This window comes from Petaurus breviceps, unplaced genomic scaffold (genome assembly GCF_028583685.1).
Source record: "Petaurus breviceps papuanus isolate PSGF00001 unplaced genomic scaffold, PetGlider_PUasm1.0 76, whole genome shotgun sequence".
Classification (NCBI taxonomy): domain Eukaryota; kingdom Metazoa; phylum Chordata; class Mammalia; order Diprotodontia; family Petauridae; genus Petaurus; species Petaurus breviceps.
Genome location: NW_027186473.1, coordinates 9,379,864 through 9,405,845, shown reverse-complemented (window position 1 = coordinate 9,405,845; position 25,982 = coordinate 9,379,864). Strand labels below are relative to the sequence as shown.

The window sequence follows — 25,982 nt, the reverse complement described above, 5'->3', positions numbered from 1 at the left end:
AGTACAATTTGAACCAAGAAATTCCTGACTATATATCCAGCAACTCTATGCAATATGATACCTGCCTGCCACAGTAAGCAAGTGGTATCAAAAGGTCTTTGACTTTTCAAAAAAAAAAAAAAAGAGACAAACAAAAAAGAAGTCTTAGACAAGAGATTAAGGTACTAGCCACACCTGTAGGGACCTTCTAGTAGCTGGTGAATTAGTATTTATTAATCATCTGCTGTATTCCAGGTAATGTGCTAAGCACTGGCATGACAATGGTAAAAAACAAACAGTCCCTGTTCTATAAAAGCTCACAGTCTAACAACATGAAAACAACTAAAGACAAGCACGAGATATAGAGGATAAACTGGGAGTCATCTCAGAAGGAAGGCACTAGCAGTAAGGCAGATCAGGAAAGGCTTTTTGTAGAAGGTGGGACTTTAGCTAAAACTTGGTGGGAAGGCAGAGATGAGGAGAGAGAGGACCAGGAATGCGGACAGCCAATGAAAATGCCCAAAGTCAATAGATGAAGTGTTCAGTGCAAGCAACAGCAAGGAGGCCAGTGTCACTGGGTTGCAGTCTGTGGAGGGAAGAAAGGTGTAGGAAGACAAGAAAGGGAGGAAGGGACCAGGTTATGGAGGACTTTAAAAGTCAAACAGAAGATTTTATTTGATCTTGGAGGTAATGAGAAGTCAACTGAAGTTGACTGAACAAGGAGGTGGCATGGTCCAACCTGTGGTTCAGGAAGATCAATTTGACAGCTGAGTGGAGGGTGAATTAGAATAGGGAGAGACTTGAGGCAGACAGGCAACTTCAACAGTCTAGTCATGTGATGATGAGGACGCATACTAAGATGGTAATGATGGCAAAAGAGAGAAGGGGGTGTATATAAGAGATGTTATGAACATGGAAATGATAGGACTTGTCTACTGATTGGATAGGGGGGTGACAAAATGAGAATTTGAAGATGACACCTAGGTTCTAAGTATAGGTGACTATTATGGTGGTATATGGTGGTATTCTCAACAGTAAACAGGAAGTTAGAAAGAAGGAAAGGTTTGGGAGAAATGACAATGAGTTCAGGTCAAGATGTCTAAATGTAATCAGAGATGTAAGAATAGAGTTTGGGAGTAAGGCTAGGGCTAGACAAGTAGATCTGAGAGTCAATTACACAGAGATGATCATTGTAACCATGGGAGTTGATGTGATGATCAATAGTATATGGAGAAAAGAGGGCCCAGGATGAGCCTTGGGGGATCACTACTATTAGTCGATATAATTTTATATATATACACAAATACATATTTTTAGTTTTTAACATTCACTTACATAAGTTTTAAATTTTCTCCATCTCTCTTCTCTCTTCCCTCCCCAAGATGGTGTGCAATCTGATATAGGCTCTAACCTATACATTCTTATTAAACATTCCTATTTTCTTTTTTAAAAATTTTTTTAATTAAATTTTTTTCTATTTTTAGTTTACATCATTTTTTTTCACAAGATTTTGAGTTACAAATTTTCTCCCCATTTTTCCCCTACCTGCCACCCCAAAACAACTATCCCATCCCACTGAATACCCCCTCCCCCAATCTGCTCTCTCCTATATCCTCCCCCATTCTCCCTCCAACTTTCCAGCAGGGCAAGATGGATCTCTACGCCCCAGTGCCTGTATATCTTATTTTGCAGCTACATGAAAAAAATATGTATATCTTTTTAAACATTTGATTTTAAAATTTTGAATTCCAGATTCTTTCCCTTCCTCCCTCCTCACCCACCCTTACTGGGAAGATAAGCAATTCAATATAGGTTATACATGTGTAGTTATGCAAAACATTTCCATAGTGGATATATTGTGAAAGACTGACTATATTTCCCTCCATCCTATCCCACCCCCCACTTGTTCTATTCTCTACTTTGACCCTGTCCCTGTTCAAAAGTGTGTGCTTCCAATTTCCCTCCCCCACAACCTGCCCTCCCCTCCATCATCCCCCCTCTCATCCCCTTCCCCCCCTATTCTCCTGTAGGGTGTATACCCTATTTAGTGTCTATGTCATTCCCTCCCTAAGCTAAATTCAATGAGAATGAGGTTGACTCATTCCCTTTTGCCTTCCTATACTTCATCTCCATTGTAACAGTTTTCCCTTGCCTCTTTTATATGAGATAATTTACCCCATTCTGTCTCTTCCCATCTCCTCTCATTATATTTCTCTCTCACCTCTTAATTTCAGCTTTTAAGTATCATCCCTTCCTATTCAATTGGTCCTGTGCCCTCTATGTATACCTGTACACATATGTACACACACACTCACATATGTATGTATACATTTATGCTCCCTTCAACTATTTTCATACTGAGAAAAGTTTCATCAGTTACAATTATCATTTTTCCATGTAGGAATGTAAATAGTTCAACTTTGATAAGTTCCTTATGATTTCTTTTTCCTGTTTACCTTCTCATGCTTCTCTTGCTTCTTGTATCTGAATGTCAAATTTTCTATTCAGCTCTGGTTTTTTCATTATGAATGCTTGAAAGTCCTCTATTCCACTGAATGACCATATTTTCCCCTGAAACATGATACTCAGTTTTGCTGGGCAGGTGATTCTTGGTTTTAATCCCAGCTCCTTTGACCTCCAGAATATCATATTCCAAACCCTTCAATCCCTCAGTGTAGAAGCTGCCAAATCCTGGGTTATTCTGATTGTATTTCCACAATATTCAAATTGTTCTTTCTGACTGCTTGTAATATTTTCTCCTTGATCTGGGAACTCTGGAACCTGGCTATAATATTCCTAGGAGTTTTCTTTTTGGGATCTTTTTCAAGAGGGTACTGGTGGATTCTTTCAACCTCTATTTTGCTCTCTGGTTCTAAAACATCAGGGCAATTTTCCTTGAGAATTTCTTTTTTGTTGTTGTTTTGTTTGCTTGCTTTTTGGAGGGCAATTGGGGTTAAGTGACTTGCCCAAAGTCACATGGCTAGTTAAGTGTTAAGTGTCTGAGGCCAGATTTGAACTCAGGTCCTCCTGACTCCAGGGCTGGTACTCTAGTCACTGTGCCACCTAGCCACCCGAGAATTTCTTGAAGGATTTCTAGGTTCTTTTTTGATCATGGCTTTCAGGTAGTCCAATAATTTTTAAATTATCTCTCCTGGATCTATTTTCCAGGTCAGTGGTTTTTCCAATGAGATATTTCACATTGCCTTCTATTTTTTCATTAGTTTGGATCTGTTTAATAGTATCTTGATTTCTCATAAAGCCACTAGCTTCCATTTGTTCCAATCTAACTCTGAAGGAATGATTCTCTTCAGTGAGCTTTTGAGATTCTTTTCCCATCTTGCAAATTTGACTTTTTAAGGCATTCTCCTCCTCATTGGCTTTTTGAGACACTTTTGCCATTTGAGTTGGTCTATTTTTTAAGGTGTTATTTTCTTCAATCAGGTTGTTGACTCTCTTTTCATGATTTTCTTGCATCATTCTCATCTCTTCCCAGTTTTTCCCCCACTTCTCTTATTTGGATTTCAAAATCCTTCTTCAGCTCCTCTATGGCCTGTAAGCAGTTCATATTTTTCTTGGAAGCTTTTGGTGCAGGAGTTTTGACTTTGTTGTCTTCCTCCTATTCCATGCCTTGATCCTTTCTCCCCAAAAAAGGAATCCAAAGTCGGGACCGCTGTGCTTGCCCCACTTCCCCCGCTTGATCATGTTGCCACTCAACCATTTGACTCTTGAGCTTTTTGCCAAAATAGAACTCTGCTTCCAAAGATGAGAGCTTTGCCCCAAATTGCTGGGGTTTTCTCAGCTGCTGGAGCTATTAGTTGCATGCCCTCTCAGAAACCTCCACTGGCTCTGGCATACTGGTAATGCACCCCCAGCATCTCTACCCAGGACAGGGATCCAGATCCAAGCAGGTTAAAAGAAGAGCAATTACCCCTCAGACTGGTCGCTTGGTACCCCTACAATCTGCATGCCAGGAGCCCTGAACCAGCCATACAGCTGTGCCCACCCTGCTTCAGTTGCTTCTCGCCCTGGGGCAGAGGCTGGACCACAGTAGCAGACTCCCTGTTCCCAAAGTCCACCGGCCTCTCATTTTGTCTTTGTCATTTATGGATCGATAATTCTGGAAACCGTCACAGCTGCTGGTGGTCCACTCTCTAGACGTCCCTCTAGCTGTGGATGGTCAGGCTGCCTTGAGGCTAAAACCTCACAGAGGGCTGGGCTCGGCTCCCAGCGTGCTGCGCGGGACCCTTCCTGCCAGCATGTTGGGCTGTCTTCAGTGGGAGGTTAGTTTCTCTGTCACTTTGTGGGTTTTGTAGCTCCAAAATTTGTTTAGAGTCATTTTTTACATATATTGGAGGAGGTGGAAGCGGGAGCCCAGTGGAAGTCCTGTTTCTACTCTGCCATCTTAGCTCCGCCCCCCAAACATTCCTATTTTCATATTAGCCATATTGTATAGAAGAATTATAATGAATGGGAGAAACCATGAGAAAGAAAAACAAAACAAAATAAAAGTGTCTGCTTCACTCTACATTCCAACTCCATAGTTCTTCTCTGGATGTGGATGGCATTTTCCATTAGAATTGTTTTAGGTCCTTGCATTGCTGAGAAGGGCCAAGTCTATCAAAGTCAGTCATCGCACGCTGTGGCTGTTACTGTGTAAGCACAGTGTTCTCCTGATTCTGCTCACTTCACTCAGCATCAGTTCATATATGTCTTTTTTTAAATAAATATATTTTATAGTAGTTTTTTTTTATTAAATTATTTATTTTTAGTTTTCAAGATTCACTTCCATAAGTTTTAAATTTTCTCCCTCTCTCTTCCTCTCCCTCCCTCTCCCCAAAACAGCTTGCAATCTGATATGGGCTCTACACATATATTCCTATTAAACCATTTTCACATTAGTCATATTGCATAGAAAAATTATAATGAATGGGAAAAAACATGAGAAAGAATAAAAAAAATAAAAAACATAAAAGAAAATAGTCTGCTTCGTTCTACATTCCAACTCCATAGTTCTTTCTCTGGATGTGACTGGCATTTTCCATCATGAGTCCTTTGGAATTGCTTTAGTCCTTGCATTGCTGAGAAGGGCTAAGTCTATCAAAATCAGTCATCGCACACTGTAGCTGTTATTGTGTACAATGTTTTCCTGGTTCTGCTCCCCTCACTCAGCATCAGTTCATATGTGTCTTTCCAGGCTTTTCTGACATCCATCTATTCATCATTTCTTATAGCACCATAATATTCATCCATATACTACAACTTGTTCAGTCATTCCCCAACTGATGGGCATCCCCTCAATTTCCAGTTCTTGGCCACCACAAAAAGAGCTGCTATAAACATTTTTGTACATGTGGGTCCTTTTCCCATTTTTATGATCTTTTTGGGACATAGCCCTGGAAGTGGTACTGCTAGGTCAAAGGGCATGCACATTTTTATAACTCTTTGGGCGTAGTTCCAAATTGCTCTCCAGAATGGTTGAATCAGCTCACAGCTCCATCAACAATGAATTAGTGTTTAGTGAATGTAATCTGGATAAAGATCCACCAAAGAAGACAGAGAAGGAATAGGAGGGTCCTTTTTTCAAGAAGGAAAACTTTTGTTCCCTGTCATTCTTCTAATGTTATGGTAAGTAAACAGTATAATAAAGGAGGAAAAATAGGCCAAAGAAATCTACATATAGTTGGGTCCCGTTAACATAGAACTTTGGAAATTCCATCTCATGATAAATAAAAAAAGGTTATAAGGCTCTTTAAGGAGAAAAAACATGAGACAAAACAATTTATACAATAACACTGTAAAGATAATCAACTTTGAAAGACTCTGATCATCACAATGACCAACCAAAATTCCAAAGGACTCATAATGAAATACACTCTCCATCTCCAAATATAGAACTAATGGACCCAATTCAGGTTGAAGCATATTTTCTTTTCTTCTGATCTTTTTGACATAGATAATGTGAGGATTTCTTTCATGTGACTATTTATATTTGTAATGGGTTTTGTTTGTCTTGCTTTCTCAGTGGATGGAGGAGGTGGAAGAGGAAGGGAGAGATTGGACAATCTGAAGTTAAAATAAAACTGAAGTAAAAAAAAAGATAGGGAAAGGAAGGCAGTTTCTTCAAACATTAGCTGAAAGGTTATACTTTTTATTTTTTATTTTCTTAAAATATTAAAATTCATGTGGCTAAGCACTTATTTAGATAACTTTAATGAACAGAAATGGTGGGCAAGGAACACAAAGTAATGCGCTGTAGCATAAGCATAGAACTAAGAGTAACTGAAATCATGAAAATATACCTTTAGTTACCTCTAAAGCTTTAAAAATTTATTCCATACTAAAGTTATTCAGTGGAATCATAGATTTAAACTTGGAGTATACCTGAAAAATAATTTAATCCAATATCACCATTTTACAGATGGGGAAACTGAGGGTCAAATAGTTATTTGCCCACAAAAAGTGGCAGGGCTGATATTCAAACCCAGGTTCTCTGACTCCAAACCCAGTACTTCTTCTACCACAGCAAGCTCTCTCAAAAATTTTCCATTTTTTTTGCAAAGGCATCTTAAGATCATCAATTTGTAGTTTGAAGGGATCATTTAGAACAACTTCATCATTTCACAGATGATGAAACTGAAGACCCAAGAAATTAAGTGACTTGCTACAGTCACAAAGGTGAGACAAACCATTAAAATGTTTTTAAATCCTTTAGTTAATGCTTTAATGCTGGGTTGTTTTTTTTTTCTTGGAGTCTATTTTAAATAGGTTTTATTCACCAGACAAGATTTGCATCTTTTTTTGTTTACAATACTGACAAAGTGCAGTGTTGTTCTCTCACCTCTGCACACATTAAGCATTCAGAATGCCCAGGTTTACACAGTAATTTAAATATTACTTTTAAACTATGATTTCCTTTGCTATAAACTTGAATTCTTCAATTTTTGGAAAGATGCATGGAATGCTCTTTTCTAGTGTGTTTAGCTGATCTCTTCAATAGTGGATCCAAAAGGAGCACCTCCGGATGGGGCTGCTCCATCCCCTGGGAATCCAACAGGCATGCCTCCTGGCATGATCTTTGTATTCTGGTATGGTCTGATAATGATGGGGCTGCAGATTTTCTTCAATTCTTTCCACTGATGCTCGAATTCTTCCCTGTCAAGCAACCTGGTTCTTACTCAATCAGCTGGTTGTTTCATTACATCTATCAAAGATCTTCTGTTTGTCTTCATCACCAATATTGTCTTGCAATTTCTTATCCTCTACTGTTGTCTCCATGTTGAAAGAGCTAAGACTTAAGAGAGTTTGTGAAAGACACCTTGTTTCTCTGTTTCTCATTTCAGCCTTCCAGATCATATGCTCAATATCTTCTTTGCTCAGACAACCTGTCATTGGTGATGGCGATCTTATTCTCCTTGCTTCTGCTCTTATCCACAGCAAAACACTGAGGATGCCATTTGCATCAATGTCAAAGATTACTTCAATTTGAGGAATACCCCTGGGGGTGAGGAGAGTTAACTGTGAGCTTAAACTTGACAAGCAGGTTGTTACCTTTGTCATCGCTCTCATCTTCATAAACCTAAATAAGCACACCAAGCTGGTTGTCTGAAGGGGTAGTAAAGACCTGTGCTAGATGGGGATAGCGGTATGGCATTTGATCAGAACTGTATAACTCCACCAGAAGTTTCAATACCAAGGGAAAAAAGAGTGATATCCTACAGCAACGAGTCCTGTACATTCCCAGATTTACCTTCAGACAAGATGGCAGTCCAGTCAGCTGCACCAGACACAATAGCCTCATCAGAACTGATGCTCTTGTTGAGCTACTTACATTGAAGAAGCCCTGAAGAAGTTTAGATCCTAGTAGAACCACACATCAAGAAAATGTCACCAATCTGTGATTTCTTTAGCTTCACATTCCTTTAGGGCCTTTAACACATGGTCCAGTATGCCATAGAAGAGATTGGCAGTATTCAGATCTTCAAAACTAGCATGAGTAATACAGGTGTAGAGGGAGTCAATCTCAATATTCACCTGGGCACTGAGAGAATATACTCTTCATGTTCATAAGCAGTGCACAGATGGCACTTGAAAACAAGCCCTCTTATTTTCACTGGTGTCCTTCTTGTGCTTCCACTTGAACCCAGCATTGAAACAACTGATCATGTGGTTGTCAAAGTCTTTCCCATCCAAGTGGGTATCCCCAGGTAAAGACTTGACTTCAAAGATACCATCTTCTGTGGTAAGAATGAGACATCTTAAGTGCCACTTCAAAAGTCAAAGATTAACACATTTCTCTTGGCACCAACCTTTTAGTTCAAGTCATAAGCAACAGGAGCAGCAGTTCGGTTGTTGATGACTCAGAGCATATTGAGACCAACAATGGTTCCAGAATCTTTGGTGGCCTACTGCTGGGACTCACTGGAGTAAGCTGGTACTGTGACAACAGTATTTGTGACAGTCTTCCCAGACTTCTTTCATCTTGATCATAGAATATCTTTCTTCTGCACAGAAACTTCTTGGTGTCCTCTTTCTGCTCCACTTGGAGCATAGGACTACCTACGTAAATCACTACTGTGAAAGGCCAATACTTCACGTTTAACTTTACAACTGCATTATCAAATCTGTGACCAATTAGACATTTGGCATCAAAGACTGTTTGGGGGGGTTAACTGCAACTTGATCTTTATAGTATCACCAATTAAATGTTCTGTGTTGGTGAAAATGACATAGTATGGGGTGGTCCTGTTTCTTTGATTATTAGCAAAGATCTCCACTTTCTCATATTGGTTAAATAAGTGGTACCAAGAGCAAGGCCACTGGGGTCCCTTTTTACATCACAGATGACCAATAAAGAGCAAGAAGGCATGCTGCTCTGCTGATGTGCCAGTCATTGAGCTAAGTCCTAAGTCAGTCAGGTAGAAGGAATGAATCCAATTCGTCAAACTCATTGATTAAGTGAAAGAGATGGGATTTGAATTCAGGTTCTCTGACTCTAAACATACATACCAAACTGAAGACAGAGGGGGTTACTACCCTAGGAATAGTTAAGTGCCCATATATATAGACACATATCCTAGGCATAAAGGCAGGTATTTGGAAAAAAGTTTAAAAAAAAGTTATTGCAGGTATAAAAGAAATAAAGCTTATATACTACATTGAAATGTTCCAACCACTTAAAGACTTTATATAAAAAGGTAATAAAGTTGAATGAAACAGGCAAATGTCAATTCAGACAAATAAATAATTCTAAGCCTGCTCTAATTTTGTAAACTTATTAAAATTACATGTTCGATGCCTCATTTATAACTTGGCATGATATTAAATTTATTAGAATGTTCTATAAAAAATTAGAAAATACTTTATATTTATGAAATGTTATTTAAATGAGTAAACCAGCAGAACCACTCCCATCACTGAAACATCAAGAAGTCCATTTTTAAAGATAGCTGGTAACTGATCTAAAAACTACTTTATTTATTTATTTATTTTTGTCTTTTTGGAGGGGGGAAGGCAGGAGAATTAGGGTTAAGTGACTTGCCCAAGGTTACACAGGTAGTGTTAAGTGTCTAAGGTCATATTTGAACTCAGGTCCTCCTGACTGCAAGGCCAGTGCTCTATTCACTGTGCCACCTAGCTAGCTAGCCCCTAAACACTACTTTATTGATGATTAAATTCTATATTTTTTGGTCTCTATGTATGTATTTTAACATTCCTCATTTATTAGAGATAATCTTGTTAAACAAAACGAGTTTCTCATCTCCAAAACGTCTTTTTGCTGACACGGCAGCCTATAGAGAGGGGAAATCAGACAAGTCTGAACAGGTATGTTCAATGGCTAAAAAGAAAACAGGAGCAAAAAACTAGATTTAAACATATTTAGAGTTACTACATTTAACAGTGCAAATATCAATTCCAAACAGAAATGATTTAAACAGGTTTTGTTTCTCATATTATTAACCCATATACAGAACAAACTTTGATATCTCCGGCATTCATATATGGTCATTCATCATTTCAGCTCAAAAACTTCTTTTCAATAACATGGTCGATGTAATTTTGTGAAAAACAATAACTCAATTATATGCAATTTCATACCATTAATGAAGACCACTTTAAAAAAAGATGCAACAGTCCTTATGCTTTAGTGATACACAAACCAAAGAGTTTTAAAAATAGAGAAATAGATTTTAAGTCTACCTTCCTGGTAAATCAAAGACTCAAAATAAAAACATATTGTTTAAAGGCTCAAAATTGCCACATTTATTTTTATGTATTAACTTGATAAACAAAAATAAGAACTACTGACTTCAATGTGTAACATGATTGAACAATAGCACTATTTAAGTTACCCATATACCACAATTTAAATTGCCAACATTTAAGATATATTTGACAAGTTTTTAGCCCATAATTTGTAACATACCTATCATGTCTACTTTTCTTCGCAGATAAATCATCTCCAGGAGTGGGTCTTCTCTTTTTCCTTGGTGGCATCACTTTGCTAACGCAGTCTGATGAACTGCAAGATCGAAGACTTCCTGAAAAAGGAATTAGGAACATAGACAAAAAGTATAAAACAGATGTAGCTGCATGAAACAGCAAGCTCACTTCCAAAGAATTTGGCTTCTTAGGCAACAGGCATTTACTAAGCCCCTACCATGTGCTAAGCACTGGGGTGACAATGGTAAAAAACAAACAGTCCCTGCTCTATAAGAGCTCACAGTCTTAACAACATGAAAACAACTAAAGACAAGCATGAGACACAGAGGATAAACTGGGAGTCATCTCAGAGGGAAGGCACTAGCAGTAAGGCAGATCAGGACAGGCTTTTTGCAGAAGGTAGGACTTTAACTGAAACTTGGAGGGAAGTTGGGAGGAAGAGGCCCAGGAATGGGGACAGCCAATGAAAATGCTGAAAGTCAGTAGATAAAGTGTCCAGTGCAAGCAACAGCAAGGAGGCCAGTGTCACTGGGTTGCAAAGTCTGTGGAGGGGATAAAGGTGTAGGAAGACAAGAAAAGGAGGAAGGGAGTTATGGAGGACTTTAAAAGTCAAACAGATCTTATGCTTGATCCTGGAGGTAATGGGAAGCCACCTGGAGTTGACTGAATAAGGAGGTGGCATGGTCCAACCTGTGGTTCAGGAAGATTAATTTGAAAGCTGAGTGGAGGGTGAATTAGAATAGGGAGAGACTTGAGGCAGGCAGGCAACTTCAACAGTCTAGTCATGTGGTGATGAGGACCTCTACCAAGATGGTAGTGGTGTCAGAAGACAGAAGGGGGTGTATACAAGAGATGTTATAAAGATAGAAATGATGAGATTTTGCAAGCGATAGAGAAGTCAAAACATGGTGAGGGATGACACGTCAACTTTCAAGACTAGTCAATAGGTCAGTTTAGCTAGAAAATAAGAGTATGTGAAAGGGAATAACATTAAATGAATCAGGAAAGCTATGCTGTACCCAAATTATGAAGGTCTTAAAATAGAAATTCCTCATGCTGTCATTTAATGATATGTGAAATAAGTTTTTTAAAATCAAATTCAATTTGATTCCACAAATATATGCAATGTCTACTATGTACAAAGCACTGGGTTAGACCCTAGGTCTTTATTTTTCAAGTTAGGTATGTTTGTATTTATAATTACATCAGTGTGTAGGAAACTCTCAATGAGAAAATCCCCTTCACTGATGAAGATCAGAAAACTATTAGCAACTTATAGTCTTAGAGAGTATAACTTAGAGCATTAAAAGATCATGACTTTACTGGGTACCAGAGGCAGATCTTGAACTAGATCCTCTTGACTCCAAGATCAGTTTTCCTTCACTTCCATTATGCTTTTACAGCATGGGGAATATAAAACCAAAAGTGAAAATGTGGTTACCATGCTCCAGAGCTCCCAGTTCAAACACAAACTATTCCAAGTGTCCAAGAAGAAAAATATCTCCTAACAAGAGACTCCAATGAAATTCATCTAGAACAGTTTAATATCAACCACAAATGAAAGAAAATGCTCGAATATGATGTGCCAAGGGATAAAGGAAAGCAGTTTGCAATCTAAATTAATTTATCCTACCAACTGAGCATAATTCTATAGGAATTCAGAAATTTAAAGCTCAGCTTTGAGGGGCAGGGAAACTGAGAAGACTGCGAGTTAGCTATTCCAAGCAATAGAAACTACAGTTACCTAGTAGATTTATCGTGTCTTGAAAAGAAAAAAAAATATCATAAAATGTGGTCTACAAGCAGCATAGCAAAGAAGATAATGCCTCAAACAAAACCCTGGGTTCAAGTCCCACCTCTGAAACATATGGGCCATACAACCCTGGGCAATTCACTTACCCTTTCAGTGTTCTGGGTAGCTCTCTATGACAAAGAGACCCAATGAAAAAGCCAACCTGAATGGGATGGGGGGCCCTCACTCCACAGTTCTCTATGCCAATGAAGTCACCAGTTCAGGCTCTATCTCCTATCCCTTAAACACTTAAAATTTGCCAGAAGGAAATATTTAATTCTAATCATGGAAGTGAAAAATTCTACCACAAAAGAGAAAATCAGTGGCAGAAACACTTGGATAACAAAACCCAATAGTTTACTATACAAACAAACATTCCTTTTAAAACAAAGATTCATACAGAGTTAAAATGGGAAGCTGTATTGGAATTTATTCTGCTTCAGGTGAAATCTAAAATAAAGCATCAGGAAAAAGATATGATTGAAAGAGATAAGGAGGAAAACAAACATTATACTTAAAAGGCACCATAAATGAAACAATATCAATATCAAATATATGTGTACCAATGACTTCCAAATAACAGGTGATATAGTATACCCCTCTAATTAGAACCTAGAAATAATTCAAATGTGGAATGCTGCACATCTGTCAGCTTTGTTGGTCAGTTTTGCTTAAACTGCTTTTCTTTATTATGAGAAGGTTCAAAAAGAAGATGAATATAAGGAAAAAACTGAAGTATTAAAAAAGAAAAGGCATCAATAAGACTAAAAATAAGTAATGCCAACTGACAGTATCTAAGTATTTACAGGAAAAAACTAGGATAAGATTTAAACAATAAGACAGATTAAGGAGACTTCAACATATCTCCCTCAGACCTACACAAATCAAGAAGATAAATAAGAAACAAATTAAGGATCTGATTGTTAGAAAAAACTTGAAAGATCTTTGGCTGATCTTAAGGAATATGCCTATTCTCTTGTGTCATCTGGCACTTTTAAAAAGTTAATTGTGTACTAGGGCACAAAAAACAAACGTAGAAAGAAATATTGAACACAATCTTTATAAACTACAATGCAATAAAGCAATATAATAAAGGAAATATGAAAACACTGACTTGAGAGTAAAAAGTCCTCTTGAATGAGTTAAGTCAAAAAGTAAATCATGGATACAATAAAGGAAATATTGAGATATCAAATTAAAACACAGGATGCAACTAAAACAATTACTAGAAGAGACTTTATATCATAGAACACATTAAGAAAAAAGATCCAAGGATCACAATGATCAAAGGAGAACTGAACACATACATTTTTTAAAATGTAAATTTAGAGAATACAAGGAAGCACAGACAAGCAGATCAGGTTTTTAAAAGTAACATATGGAGTTAATTATATACTTTTGTAAAAAGTAGTATGAGATGGAGACTCACTGTTTTATATACAGTCCTTTCTGTAATGTTATGTACATGAAAAAGCTTTTTTTTTTTGGGTAAAATTCAGGGGGAGAAATGCAGTAATGTTTTAGAACACTGTGGAACAATAGAATGAATACTGGTTAAAATGAACTGAGTTCCAATAAACTGAAAATTATTTTTACTCTTCTGGGCCTCAATTTTCTCATCTGCAAAATGAAGGGGGAAGTGGATTTTATAGACCTATATATATAGACCTATAGATATAACCTATAGATATAGGTTCCTTCCTATGATGCTATAACAGATAAGCCTACTTGTTCTGCTGGTATCTGTACAAAGTCAAGGACCTAGAAGAAGACACCAAGCACACTGTGAGAAAAGCCCCTCTGAAAAATTTACAGGAAGATCTTAACATGAAGTGCACAGAAGTATGAAGAAGTGACATTCTGTACCCTTCAGAGGGTATTTTTTCCAATTGTGGCATAGATAGTCTAGACAAAAGGCATTCCTTATTAACTTGCTATTCCTATGTAAAAAATTTTTATTTCCCCTGCCCAAAACAGTACAGGGTCTGGTATATGATAGGTGTGCTTGGTGATTCATTGATTAGTTGCCCCATTATAGGGGAAATGAGATGAGAATCCATCCAAGTATGTCTTTCTGATAAAAGAAATTACTGGGTTAGATACAAAGGTCAAGTGCAATGCCATTGTTAATAAATTAACAATTAATGAATTGTTAATAAATGTCTTCAACTCAGAATCTACAATCATATTCATCTTTGCTTTTTGACATAAAGAATTCATGCAATCTATTTATCTTAGTAGTAAATCTTAACCAGAAATAGGTGAGATTAACTTAGAAATAAAATGCCATAATGATCAAAATTAGGACATTTTATCCTTATGAAATAGTAAGAAAAAAGGTAAATTGAATATGCTGAAAATTTCAGAGGCACTCCTTAATTCTTAGCTATTTGTATTTGCATGTAGAAAAAGAAAACTTTATTTTCCTTCTCCACATAAAAAATATATATATTTAAAAACCTCATACCTCACCTACTAAGCAAAGGAACACCCCCATCTCCAAGTCTTGATAGATATTATTTTCATTTTCAGCAAAAGGCGCTTTAAAAGAGAAGACTTGGGGCAGCCAGGTAGCACAGTAAGACCACTGGCCCCAGTGTCGGGATGACCTGGGGGATCGAATCCGGGCTCAGACACTTAGCATCCACCTAGAAACACCTGGCCATGTAACCTTGAGCAAGTTACTTAACCCCAATTGCTTAGGGGCGGCCAGGTGGCTCAGCAAGTAAGAGCACTGGCCCCAGAGTCGGGATGACCTGGGATCGAATCCGGGCTCAGATACTTAGCACCACACCCGGAAATAACTGGCTGTGTGTAACCTTGAGCAAGTTACTTAACCCCAATTATTTAAAAAAAAGAGAGAGAAGACTTATTGAGGGAGGTGAATAGCTAAAGGGGAGCAAAGAAAGGGATCTATTGGAAAATAAACATAATGTAAAAAACAAAATGGATAAATTTCAAAATATTTTAAATAAAAAGTCAAACGAAGACAATTTCACTGGGATATAGAACTGGTCGTTTGAAATCCATTCTTGGGGCGGTTAGGTGGCGCAATGAATAGAACACATGCCCTGGAGTCAGGTGGACGTGAGTTCAAATCCAGCCTCAGACACTTAACACTTACTAGCAAGTATGACCTTGGGCAAGTCACTTAACCCCAATTGCCCTGCCTCTCCCCCTCAAAAAAAAAAAAGCATTCTTTAAATAACAGAGGTCCTCTTTAATGCTATGATATTATGTAACGCTCAGTAAAGTGACAAAAACTCATTTTCCTCTACTGAAAAGCAATTTTTAATTCAGGGTCCTTTTCTTTTGGAAGTGACCACATAGCAAATGAACTCCAGGTTGTACTGACTGATCCACATACCAAAAGGATAAAATACTATGAGTATAAACTAATTTCTTTCCAAACTTATAATCAATTAGAAATTCGATATTTTTCAACAGGTCTTATAACACACACTCTAGAAACTCAAAAGGCAATTCATGCTCCCCAAGGATCAGGCAAAAGGCCTCTAGACATGCATCCAGTTTTTAATCTTTATGTGGCGTTCAACTGGAAAAGAGCATCCAAAAACTTTGTCTAAGTATTTGTTTTTTAAGTAATACATTTTTTAATCAACAAAAATGTGCCTTCTCACCCCAACTCCACCCCCCCCCCAAGAACGAAAAAACAAAATTCCTCTTACAAACACTGCATAGTCTAGCAACAAATTTCCACATTGGGCATGTCCAAAAAAATCTTTTTTTTTCTTCACTAAACCCTTTAACCTCTCTATCAGGAAGTGGGTATGATGTTTCAGCATTAGTCCATAGTTATTCACTGTTGACACAGTTCTTATTCTTTTCAGGGTTTGTTTGGGTTTTTTTTTGCCTTTATAATCTTCTTGTCATCATATAAATTACTCTCCTGGTTCTGCTCACTTCATTCAGCCATAGTTCATACACATCTTCCCATGTTTCTCTGAAACCATCCCCTTTCATAATTTCTTACAGCACAATAGTATTCCATATATGAATACTAACTTGTTCAGCCACTCCCCAAATGATGGGCACCCTCCACAGGTTCCCATTCTTTGCCACTTCAAAAAAGAGTTGCTATTTTTTCACATCCTAGGTTAACAGTTTATTTTGCAGGACTAATCCCTTGCTCAATCTGTCCTTTTTCTAATTTCCCTTTCTCTATTTTTCTGTTGAGTGAAATGTACTTCTATGCCCAATTACATATTTTCCCCTCTCATGGACAGATCAGATGAGGTTATATGTCAGTCACTCTCCCCGTCTCCTCATTGGTATAGATGTCTATTTGTACATCCTAATTATGATTTAACTTTCCCTAATCTCCCTTTCCCTTCTCCCCTATTTTATTCCAATTCTCATCTTTCCAGTCTTCTCTTAAGATCTTCAAGACATAACAAAACCACTCCCTGGTCTCATCTAACTGGATTCCCTCTATGATCCCGGATGATAAGGATTAGAGAGGAAATGTATTATCTCCCCATAGTTTAATGTAGGCCATTTATCCCTCCTTAAGTACCTTTTCATTGTTTATTCATGTTTATCTTTTTATGTTTCTATTAAGTCCTGTGTTTGAACTTTAAAGTTTCTAGACAACTCTGGTCTTTTTTTTTTTTTACCAGGAATGCTTTGGTAGTTCTCTTATTAAAGTTCATTTTTTTCCCCTGTAACATTATACTCAGTTTTGGTGGCTGTCAGTCAATATATAAGTACACACGACCCTCTGCTAAGCACTGGGGATACAAAGAAAATTAAAAGACAATCCCTGCTCTCAAGGAGCTTACAATTCTAATGGGAGAGACAACACATAAACAACTATGAAGGATCAGAACAATCCAGTTTATTAATAATAATGGAATCCTTTGGTAAATAATTCTTGACACTTACTGATTCTTGAGATGGGATGAAACATCATAAGGTTATCTCAAAGCATGTATCCTTCCAAGAGTACAGATCCGAAACTATCCATAACTTATTCTATATGATTCTTGTTCATATTCTACCATTAGTCTTTGATACAAGATCTACCCAATGCCCTTTACTTCTAGGATTTTTACTATTCCAAAGGTAGCACTCAGGCATTGTATGTATATCCCCTCCTGCTGCTACAAGCCTGGTGCATGCCCATTTCCTAAACGATAATTTTAATACCACTTGCATAAGTCATCATGGGTAATAATAGACAGCTTATTTTATGCCCACCATGATTCTCTCCAAGGCCCTTTGTGTCCCTCAGATTTTAATTCTGTAGAGATTGTGGAGTTATAGCACCTGTTATAAAACACTAAGGGAAAAATACTGATGTCAAAAATATTTGTGTCAAGAAACAATTTGTGATCACTGAAAGGACTATGTTCTATCCCAAAGAAAGGGACAGGTAGGTGATATAGTGGCTAGAATGCTGGGTCTGGAATTAGGAAGATCTGAGTTCAAATTCCGCTTTATTGTGTTATATGTATGATCCTAGGCAAGTCACTTAACACTTGCCAGTCTCAGTCACCTCAACTGTAAAATGGGGATAGTAACAGCACGTAACCTAAAATGCTGTTGTAAGGATCAAAATGAGATATGTGAATAGCACTTGGCAGAGCACCTGGCACGTAGTAGGCTCTGTATAAATGCTTATTCCTTTCCCTTCCCCAAACATAATTAAGACCAATCTGTATTTCTTGTACAACTCTGAGCCCCAGTTTGCTATCTATCTGCAGTGCATATTTAAAATAGATGTAACATTTAATAAAATTTTGATGGGACTGCCTATCCAACTACATGTCATAGTTTAGACCAGAGGTTTCAAATATGCTACCTGGCCCAAACCACATTAAAATGTAACCGGCAAATATTTAACAAAACAAAAACACAAGAGAACACAGATAACGTTAACATAAGGTTTTCCAAGTTATCATGGCAGGCCACAGGAATCCCTCTACTTGAGTTTGATGCCACTGGTCTGGACAATAGGCATTGCTCATTCACTTGGTTATTCCTGTTTGTATAATGTAATTCAACCAACAAACAATTTTATCTCCAAGCAGTGGAGTGGTCATCTCCTTTAGTGTCCCCCTTACCACTGGTGCCACTGCCACACAATCACAATTCAATGCAATACAGGTTCCCTCTTCTGCTCTGTTTAAAACAATGTTTCTGTCCCACTGAGAAGGCTCTGCAGAATCCTGGAGTTTGATGTAAATTGGCATCTGCAAACAGGAGCACCTCACCATTTATATATAATACCTCTTGCATTTGGACTCAGTGTCTATCATTCCTCACGACAGCAGCAAATACTTTGGCAAGCATGTTTTGTGGACTGCGATGCTTTTTTAAAATGAATTTTCTTCTTTTATCACCTTAACATCAACAAACATGAACATTTCAATATACAAAGAAAAAAGAGAACTATATACGAAACTATGAACTTTTATTTAGTGTTTTAAGTATGTTCAATTTAACATGACAGTAAGAAAACTACACTATTTTTGTGTACTCTTCTGAATGTCTTTCTGCTGGTTCTATGCATTTTAAAAAATATTTCAGGGGCACTTTTTTGTTCTTTCCTTTTTCTGGCCTATCACTACTTCCCAACCTCACCCCTAATTCACACCCACCTCCAAACAGGACCTTGTGAAAAATAAATATAGGCAATCAAATTCACACACTAGTTGTATCTGAAAATATATGTATCATTCTGCAGTTCCTGTCTATCACTTCTCTGCCAAGACATAGTTCATCATTCTTCTGAGGTCATGACTGATCACTGTAGTATTCACAATTCTGAAGTCTTCCAAAGTTGTTTTCCCTTATATTACTGTAATCACTGTATAAATCGGACCCCTGGTCCTGCTCACTTCACTCTGCATCAATTCATAAAAATCTTCCCAGCTTTCACTAAGTTCATCCCTTTTATCATTCTTTGTGGCACAGTAATACTGCATTTACCAAAATTTGTTTAACCATTCCCACCGGGCATCCAATTTGTTTTAAATTCTTTGTTACTACAAAAAGTTTTTTCATATTTTTGTATCTATAAGTCCCTTTTCTCTGTCTTTGACCTCTTAAGGATATACAACTAGAATTAGTATTCCAGGGTCAAAGAATGCACACAGTTTAGTGACTTTGGAGATATAGTACCAAATTGTTTTACAGAATTGTGGATAAAACTCCATGAACCATGCATTAATGTTATGCTTGTCCTCTGATAAGCCCTCCAACAATTCCCATTTTCCTTTACTCTCACCTTTGCCAATCTGAAAGGTATGAGGTAGAATCTCAGAGTGCTGTAAATTGGCATTTCTATTATTATATTTGAGTTTATATACTTGTTGTTACAGGACCACTATTTACAAAGATACCCTCCCCTCTGCCATATGAGTTAGGCTAATTTTTCCCAGGAAGGCCAACCTGACTGACCTGTGGGACAAATGCTCCATCAACCCAGTTTCCTCTGGCCATAATGTGGCTAGGTGGCAGGGCATAAAAAGACCCACCCATGTGGAAGTGGGACCCTTCAGATTTGGGAGATATCATACCACCACATAATCAGACACATTTCCACGTGGAGGTAAAAGAGGGCAAAGCCTAGCCAATCTAAAGTGCTGTAGTAGCTTTGAACTTCCTTTTGTAAACCACTGAATGACCCATGAGTGTCTCACTTCATTCCAACATCAAATCTAAACTAAGGAAGTCTTGAAGTCAGGTCTACACCACAGCCGTTGATAACTCACACTTCTTCTTTTGAAAATTGCTTGTTTCTATCTTTTTACCATTTATTTAGTGAAAGGTAGTTCTTATTCTTATATATTTTTTATCAATTCCCCACATATCGTGAATATCAGAGATCTTTATTCAATACCAACCTAAAGCCTATCCATTACTGTTGTTGAAGGCTTGCATTTCTTCTTTTGAAAACTGATGATATATACCTTTTGATCATTTACCAAGGGGGAAAAAGGACTTATTCTTATACATTTGTACCAATCCTTTAATATCTTAGCTATGCGACCTTTACTTGAGAAAATTACTATAATGATTTTTCCAGTTAATCATTTCCCTTCTTATTCTAGCTGAACTCATTTTATCCATCAATAAAAACAATTAGTGGAAAAACTTTTCAATTTAATGCAATCAAAATTGTCCCTTTTACCCTTTAAGATTATCTGTATCATTTATTTGATTAAAAACTGTTACACATCCACAGCTATGAAAGATATTTTCTTCCCTTCTCTCCTAACTTGTTTATGATGTGACCTTTTACATTCAGTTCAAGCATGCACTTGGAACTTACTGCAGTATGTGCAGTAAGATGTTGATTCTAAACTTAATTTCTACTAGACTGCTTTCCAGTTTTACAAAAACAGAAGGTTTTGTAGAAAAAGAAATCCTTACCCTATTAGTTGCAGTCCTTGTACTGATCAAACAGTATGCTACTATTCTCTGTTTCTTTGTGGATTATTTACCTAAACTGTTCCAATCTATTTTCCTATTTTTTAAACCAATTTCAAATAGCTTTTATGATTACTGCTTTGTAATGTTTGAGATCTAGAACTACCAGGCCTGTTTCCTTACCACATTTTTTATTATTTCCCTAGAGATTCTTGACTTTTTATTCCTTCAAGTGAACTATTATTATTTAGCCTCTTTATATATTTTGACTAATACCACATTAAATATGTAAATTAATTTATGTAGAGTAACATTGCCGTTTTTATTATAACAGTCCTACCATGACCAATTAATCTTTCTAATTATTTGAAATGGAATAAGCATTAAGGACCTACTATATGCCAAGCACTATGCTAAACTAATAAATACAAACATTATCTCATTTTATTTAAATCTTGTAATGGAATGTATATTTGTAAGATCTTCCCTGCCCCTAGGCTAAAGTGCACCTGGAGCCTGGGGTGGGAGGCTTGTTTTTCAGTAGATACTTCTTGATTGGCTAGTGAGTCAATAAGGTTGTTACATTATCTGAGCCAGGAGACTGGCTATATAAGCCCTGATGTGTAGCTTTGTTTTGGGGCTCACTTTGAGAAATGTTCTGTGATTTGGTATGGATTCTGGGAAGCCGTTGTCCTGAGCCCCCCAGCTTTGAAAAAACCCAGATGTTGACTGGGTATGGATGTAATGGTTGGACAGTTTGAAAACTGTCTGCTAGATCTGTTTCTGTCTTGATAATTCTGTCTGTGTACTTTGAAGTTCGGGGTGCTGACCTTTTCCCCTGAACAAGGTAAACATATATTGTCTGACTGATTAAAGTAAGCTTGTTAACCCATTTTGAGTTGCTTTCCTTTATCAAAGCAGATCCAAGAACCTGTATTGGCAGCAAACCCTGAGGACACTTGGGGTGCTTGCTGATACAAATCTTCCTTTATTTTTATTAACACTATTCTGCATTTTTTTAAAAAATAAGTTACCCAAATATGTCTTGGTAAATAGAATCCTGAATATTTTATATATTCTGCAGTTATCTTCAACAGAATTTCTTTTTCCATTTCTAAGTTTCCTTGTGAATACACAAAAATGCTGATGATTTTTGTGGGTATATTTCCATATCCTACTAGAAAAAGTAATCATTTTGTTTCTCTTTTGCCTGCATTTATTCCCTTAATTCCTTTATCTCTTACTATTATGGTAGCTAGTATTTCAAGAATTATATAAAAATAGTGAGATAACATATATATATATATATATGTATATACACACATACACATACATACACACACACACACACTTTAACCATTATCTTACTAGAAAAGCTTCTAGCAATTGATCACAAATTAGTTCTGGCCCATGGTTTGTATACTCTTATTCTGAAGCATCACAATTATGAAAAACATTAAGCTCCCTCCTCATTTCTCATTTCTTTCTAGCTATGGCCTTCCTCCCCTTTCTCTTTCTTTTCCCTCTTAAAGCCAACAAGACAGAAGAAAACTACTCCTAAGTCCTATATTTGTCTTTCTTTAATCTTTCTGTGAAGTTTGGAAATGAGGTTCTTGACTGCTATTTTCCCTTCTCCTGTTATTGGAATATAAGTATTTAATTATCATTTAGGTCCTTTCTATTGTGCCAACACATTTATCTTTCAAGATTTCTCATTTCCTGGGTCTGCATTTCAAAGATTTACCAAGCTCTCGAAGGAAGGACTGTAAACAAGGCAAATTCTAAGGGATCCCAGAAATAATGGAACAGCAAGAAATTCTGGAATGTTTCAAGAGAAAAATGAGGGAAAAAATAAAGATAAATGATGGAAACTGGGGCTGAAATTAAGGCAAGTGAGTTCTCCAAGAAAAATTAATAAAAACCAACAAGAGCATAGACAACTTGGAACACATGGCAAAGTGAAAAATAATGGCTGGTATGGTAGAAGAAAACTTAGCAAAGCAGAATAAAAAAACAACAAAAAACAACATTGGAAGAACACATGAGTTCTTTACAAGCCAAAGCAATTGTCACAGAAATAATTTTAAGGCTAATTGGTCTCCTAGAAATAGGAGATTAAAAACCAGAATATAGCAAAAGGTTGGATAAAAGTTCCTATTATCTCGAAGACAAATTAACATAAGGAAATTCAAGAAAACTGCCCAGATGTACAGAACACAAAGGGTAAAATACTGTTAGATAAAGTCCATAGACTGCCATCACAAAGAAACCATAAGTTTCAGTTAAATTTCATCATTTCAATGTCAAACAAATGTTACAATCAAGCAAAGAACTTTGAAAGACCAAAAATCAAGGAAAATTAAAGTGAATAGCCCAGGACTATTACTCATCTACAAAGAATCAAAGAAATTGGAATTTAATATTCCAAAAAGCAAAAGAAATTGGGATGCTGTCAAGAACAGCATTATCTAACAAAGCTGATCAAAATCATCAAAGCAAAAGATGGATTTTCAATAAAAAGTACTTGAGTCAGTATTGTTATGAAAACACTTCAAATAACCTTAATATTAAAGATCGTATCATTAAAAATTTAGAACAGAAAAAGATCATATACTTTCCACAGTTATGTGCAGGTTGCTGTTCATTCATTCAATCCTGTCTGATTTTTCATGACCCCATGGATGGGTAGGAGATGTATTCTTAACCAAACAAGGAATACAGGCAATTATAAAGGATAAAACAGATAACTTTGATGATATGAAACTGAAAAGCTACAGGACAACAAAATTAACACCTAGTACAGGAAGGGAAATTTCTCTGATAAGGAGTTGGTATACAAAATATATAAACAATTTACAGATATACGTAACAAAAAAATTATTCCCCAATAGAGGAGTCAAAGAATATGAAAAAAGTATTAACAATAGAATGCTCCAAATCAAGAATACTAAGAGAAATGCATGTTAAAACAATCCTGAGATGTTACTTCACACTGAAAATAGGCAAAGATGACAAAAGACAAGAATAGTCAATGCTGGAGAGGTTCTAGGAAGATAGGTACACTAGTGAATTGTTGATGTCATATAGTAAATATTAAAATTATGATCAGTATAACCATTTTGTAAAGCAATCTGGAATTATGCAAACAAGTGACTAAAATGTCAATACCTTTTAACCTGAGATTCCACTACCACACATATCCTAAAGAGGATATTGCTAAGAAGAAAGTCGTCAAATATATCAAAATATTTACATTACTTTTTGCGTGATAGCAAAGAATTGGAAATAAAGTAGATACCCATCAATCAAGGAATACCTAACAAAATTATGGTATATGAATGAAATAGAATATAACTGTGCCATAAAAAAATGGTAAAAATGAAGAATACAGAGAAGCAAAGATCCACATGAACTGATGCAGCATTGAGTAAGGTCAAGAAAACAATATACATGACTATAATAATGTAAACAAAAAGAAGCGCAAAAAGAATCAAAGTGAAAGTTACAAAACTACAAAGAACAAGCATGGTTCCAAAGAAGAGACTGAGAAGCCATCAACACTCCACCCATCTGCAAAGATGAAAAGTATATTATACAGATTTTCAAACTTCTGTAATGTACTGATCAATTTTGATGATTATTTTTCTCTTTTTCTTTAAAGACTATTATTTCTTATATAGAATGCCTGTCTGGGAGGAAAAAATTATAGGGGGAAGTTTTGGAGACAAAAAAAAGACATCAATAAAAATGCACTTAAAACCAAAAAAGAGAAAAAGAAAATACTTCAAGGGAGAAAAATAGAAAAATTAATAAGTAGCACCAACAAGAAAAGACTAAGCAGTAGAATCAATTCCCTTATGCTTTAGAGCATGATAAGTCTGTTATTTAAAAACAGATATGATAACATTTAAGCCTGAAAGAGAACAAAGAAGTTATTTTACATCTCCAGCATAGCATCTGACACATAGTAAGTGAAAGTTGCTCTCAAGTTACAAAAGAAGAGAGCTAGGGAGTGGAATATTTGATGCACTCCTGCCTATCTCTGATTCAAAAGGAAAACAGAAACCATCTTAACTTGCCAGAAACATTATGGGAGTAAAAGCCAAGCGCAGTAGTGGTCAGAAAAGGATGTGACAAGAATCTCTTCTAGGAAAAAGAATAATTAAAGGATGCCAAGGAGTATGATAAAGGAGGGAACCTCAGTGGATTTCACCTCAGGAGACACCCTTCTCCAAATGTCTCTAAGCATCCCACTCTACCACAGTGGGTGTATGGGCATCCAAAATTGTCTAGTATCCAGGATGGACTGGGAACACAGACCAAAAAGTAAGATACCCTGGCCTCAGGAAAGGCAATTGGAGAACAGGCAGTCACGGAGTAAAACTGAGTCCTGCGACATAGAATCCCGAGTCCTGTGAACACTGAGTCCTGTGACACAGAATATAGCAATCTACCATACCAGACTCTCTCCTCCATGAATTATTATTTCTGGGAGAGAGGTTCATCAGAAGGCTCCTCAAAAACAAAAAAACTTAAGGAACCAAAAAAAAAAAAAAAAGATGTGGAAGGCGGTAAGGGGTGAGATAAACAATCTCATTAATAAATGAATGGAACCAAGAAAGCAAGCTCTAACAGATCCCCACTAATCATGGATCATCTCTGGGGGTCATAGAAGTCAGATATTTCAATGATGCAGTTAATGATGCAGCTATACTACCAAGATAGGCCAGAATGCACTAGTGCTAGCAAATGCAGTAGCAGAAAAGACAGTAGATACATCCAGAGTCTAATTAACTAGTCACAGTCCTAACAGTTGTGGAAGAAAGGAGAATGAATCCAGATGGAGGCTACTTAGATCCAAAACTCCAGGGAGCCATTTAAAAACTAAATACAGCTACACTTGTTTTCCCTGAAGTCTGCATCTTCTGCTTACTTTACCTCTTATTTGAATTCTCATTGTTTTCCCAGATGCCAAGGGTCAATCAGATTATCTTCCTAACCCATAGATCTGTCTCTTTTTCACCCAAATGGTTCCCTACTGGCACTGCTAATACCATCAAAATCCAATCCCATATAATCCTGGCTCCTCCACCCCCATCCCACACCCACCCTTTTGAAGCAACAGATTTTTGTCCCACTGTCACATCTGGCTTCTGTGACCTCGGAGATAAGGAACAAGTGACCAATAGTGATGTTTTTCAGATGACCTAAAAATGAACATCCATTTGATGCCCTCATCTCTTTGCTCCCAAATAGGGTCAACCTAAAATAAAGTGCTCTATGTATACCAATGGGTCCTGACCTAAACCTTTGTCACACAGCTCATAGGAAAAAAAAAACACTCTGTAAATCATAAATCACCATAAATGTGAGC

The 25,982-nt window shown here is 36.8% G+C and overlaps 1 protein-coding gene across 5 annotated transcripts in view; it reads right to left on the bottom strand.

Annotated features, from left to right (window-relative positions):
• Nucleotides 1-25,982, bottom strand: part of DCUN1D4 (defective in cullin neddylation 1 domain containing 4) — a 108,454-nt gene that overhangs the window by 56,567 nt on the left and 25,905 nt on the right. For all 5 annotated transcript variants that reach the window (XM_069105213.1, XM_069105215.1, XM_069105216.1 and 2 more), the window contains one exon: nt 10,403-10,517. In XM_069105213.1, coding sequence (XP_068961314.1) covers nt 10,403-10,517 — 115 coding nt within the window. The remainder of the gene's footprint in view (nt 1-10,402; nt 10,518-25,982) is intronic.